This window comes from Octopus bimaculoides, chromosome 5 (genome assembly GCF_001194135.2).
Source record: "Octopus bimaculoides isolate UCB-OBI-ISO-001 chromosome 5, ASM119413v2, whole genome shotgun sequence".
Lineage (NCBI taxonomy): Eukaryota > Metazoa > Mollusca > Cephalopoda > Octopoda > Octopodidae > Octopus > Octopus bimaculoides.
In genome coordinates this window covers 109,428,184-109,431,969 of record NC_068985.1, presented here as the reverse complement: position 1 = coordinate 109,431,969, position 3,786 = coordinate 109,428,184, and the positions used below count along the sequence as shown (strand labels likewise).

The following is a 3,786-nucleotide window of genomic DNA, read 5'->3' as shown; positions in this document are numbered from 1 at the left end:
TATACAACATGCAAACATACGTACATACACGAACCTATGTATGTTTACATGTAAATACACGTATGCACAATTAAAACAAACCTTTACATAAACGTTTATATGTATGTATATATATATATATATATATATATATATATATAGCACACATACCTATATAATTATATACATAAATAAGTACATTCATACATACACCTGCATACAATTATACGACTGTGTGCGTATGACCTAAGATAATAAACTAATGGAAATAGTTATTGAGGGACGAATCATTAGACGCATAGAAACACACAGGAACACACACACACACACACGTACGCACACACGTACGCACACACGTACGCACGCATGTACGCACACACGTACGCACACATACACACATACATATATGTATGTATATAGAGAACGATATCCACCCATTCGTTTTCAGTGTGAGTACGTATTGTGTTCATTAACGTACGTTACTAAACTGATAGAGATAGGTGTACTGAGAGACGAATCTAAATACACAATTCACCAAGTTTCCAATTCAATAAGAAATAATCTAATTGCTGTATCAATGAAGGAATTGACTTATCCAATAACTATGTCTCATGTTGTTTACTACACCATATATTAAGAATATGGCCTCCTAGCACTGTACTATGTTGTAGATAAACTAACAACTTTTATATAATTACTTGGGCATACGTACACACAAACACACTCTCGCAAATACGACAACGCAAGCACGTGTAAACACACACGCCCGCGCGCGTGAGTTCACACAAGGGATTCATACGCTCATACAGAAACACTCAATTATATAACATCTGAAATGTAGCACCCTCTTCCTTGGAAGAATTCAAATTATATATGTGTGTGTTTATTCATATACGTGTATGTATATGCGTGTATATATATATATATATATATATATATATATTCGTACATATATCTATTAATATATGTATATATACATATGTAGGTATATACATGTGTATATATAAATATACATGTGTGTATATATATGTGTATATATAACTACATATTAATACATTCATATATATATATGTATACACGCACACATACAGACAAACATACATGCACACACACAGTCACACACACTAACACACACAACCACTCACTCACACACACACACACACACGCACTCACACACACACATATGTATATAGGCTTGTTGGTAGGTACGTAGGTAGGTGTCTCTTTGCGTCAACATGGGTTTGTGCGTGTGTGGACGTGCGCGTGCGTTAGTACGCGTGCACGCGCAAGTTACAGTGTTTGTTTGTACATATTTGCTTAATTAATTATGTTTTAGTACACCAATGGAATTCAATTCAAGATTAAAGGAATAATCACCTAAGTGATAAAAGAAAAAAAACAAAAAACAAGCAATTGTTTGCACTTTTAACTTATATCTCAATTATTCGGCTTTAAAAATGGCATTAACGATTCAAAAAAGTTCAAAACGGAACTTACCTCTGATCTTCGTAGATATATGAGACCAGGTAGGTTGTATAGATTGCACGGTGGCTGGTAATTTTATATTAACCAATTAGCGTCGAATAATTCTCCATTTCTTTTTATCTTACTTTTGTTAACAGGTGTGGCTGTGTGGTAAGATGCTTACTTCACAACCTCATGGTTCCGAGTTCAGTCCCACTGCGTGGAACCTTGGGCAAGTGCCTTCTATTATAGTCCCTGGCCCATCAAGGATTTGTAAGAGGATTTGGTAGACGGAAATTGAAAGAAGCCCGTCGTATATATATATGTATATATACTTAAGTTTGTGTGTGTGTGTATATATGTGTGTGTGTGTGTGTGTGTGTGTGTGTGTGTGTGTGTGTGTGTTTGTCCCCCAACATCGCTTGACAACCGATCTTGATGTATTTATGTCTCCGAAAGTTAGTAGTTCGCAAAAGAGTTAGCAGTTAGCAAAAGAGACCGATAGAATAAGTACTCGGTTTACAAGAAATAAGTCTTGGAGTCGATTTCTTCGACTAATGGCAGTGCTCTAGCATCACCGCAGTCAAATAACTGAAACGTGTAAAACAGTAAATGAGAGGGATGAAATTTGAGTATAGGCCCAATACCTGAAATTGTGTAGGAGGCTGCAGTCGATTATATCGCACCTACTGTGCAACTGTTACTTGCTTTATCGACAACGAAAGGGATAAAAGGTAAAGTTGACCTCGCCGGAATTTGAACTCAGATCAGAAAGCCAGAAAAAAAATACCGCAAATCCTTTCTTCAGGTTTGCTAATGTGACGTCATTACTCGCATGTGTGTGTGTGTGTGTGTGTGTGTGTGTGTGTGTGTGTCTGTGTGCAAATGTGTGTTTATATACCTTTCCGTTTGTATAAATGACCAATTCTCTCGTTCTAGAATGACATGAAACTTCGTTACATTGATACATGTAGAAGAATATTACCGTTTCTGGAGATGACGTTAGGATCCTTCAATGGAGGCAAGCAGTTTTTCATGGGAGAACAGGTATGTTTACTGCTTATCAACTCTTCTTGTAGGCAAGATGTAAGTATCGAATGCTTACATATGCCCAAGACATCGGATATTGCTATCAATACAAATATGTGCAAATGTTCCTACATACTCATATATATTCACACGTGCATATGTATATACATACATATATATATATATATGTATGTATATATGTATATATATATATTTATAGATAGATTGGGAGATACCAGTAGACATATAAATATATACACGTATACACACACAGACACACACACGTACATATATATATGTGTGTGTGTGTGTATGTGTCTATAACACAGGCAGTTATACGCAATATAAAACCAAAAAGAAAAAAAATCAGTCGTCAGTAATTGTGACTGCTGGTGCTGGGTAGCACCTAAGTTGCTAAAGATAGAGTCGAGACCTTTAGAACTACAAGGAATCACATGTTCCTATACTGACAGAGGAGATAATCGCCCCTTGAGCGAACCTAGATCACTGGATTAGACTGATTTCGTCTGAAAATTTACAGGTTCGTCAGCAGTGACTACTTTATCATCGAATGGTTTAGCTATGTCTACACATTTACGATATAAATTTATAGCTGTGTTACCTAAATCCTAATGTGAAAATTACAAAATAGCGCAGGTAACTATATTCAATATGTATATATCAAGAAAGAATACAGATGGGTTAAGGTTCATTGCAGGTGTTTCCGACACGTTTTTATTATTGAACCGATTGCATCATAAAAATCCGTCTTTCAGCTGAATTAAAACTTAGAATAAAGTTTAAAAATCTGGAATTCGCTTTGAGCCCCACATTTTGTCAACATGTACTAATAATTATCATTGACTCCCACTGCTTATTTACTTAAGTGAGAAGTTTTAAAATTCTTTTGTCATTAAGTATGTTGATACAAAATTTTTTTTATATGTCAAATACTCTGGCGCATTCAATGTCGAATAATTCAAAACAAAAACTATTCTGCAGAAAGCAACCATTCTCCATTATTATTTGTGGTGTATAATTAACGTTTATCTCATATTGTAGATTATGCTGTGTGATATGATGTGTTATTGTTGTTTGGAAGGCCCAATGCGAGACAACCAGTCGTTAATGAACGGCTACCCGAATCTGATGGCTCTCAGACAGAGAGTATCCAGCCATCCTAAAATATCTATGTATCTGAAGAAACGCAGTCATAGTGATTGGTAATGTTCACATGAAATCACAATACATACTCCTACGTATACCCTTGTCACCTTTCATATATGTATATATATATATATATATATATATATA

At 35.2% G+C, this 3,786-nt stretch overlaps 1 protein-coding gene across 1 annotated transcript in view; it reads left to right on the top strand.

The window, feature by feature from the left end:
* Positions 1–3,760, top strand: part of LOC106869777 (S-crystallin SL20-1) — a 14,771-nt gene extending 11,011 nt beyond the window's left edge. Inside the window, exons 5-6 of the mRNA XM_052967942.1 lie at positions 2,383–2,490; positions 3,535–3,760. Of these exons, the coding sequence (XP_052823902.1) occupies positions 2,383–2,490; positions 3,535–3,699 (273 nt within the window). The 3' untranslated portion in view covers positions 3,700–3,760. The remainder of the gene's footprint in view (positions 1–2,382; positions 2,491–3,534) is intronic.
* Positions 3,761–3,786: the final 26 nt, after the last annotated feature.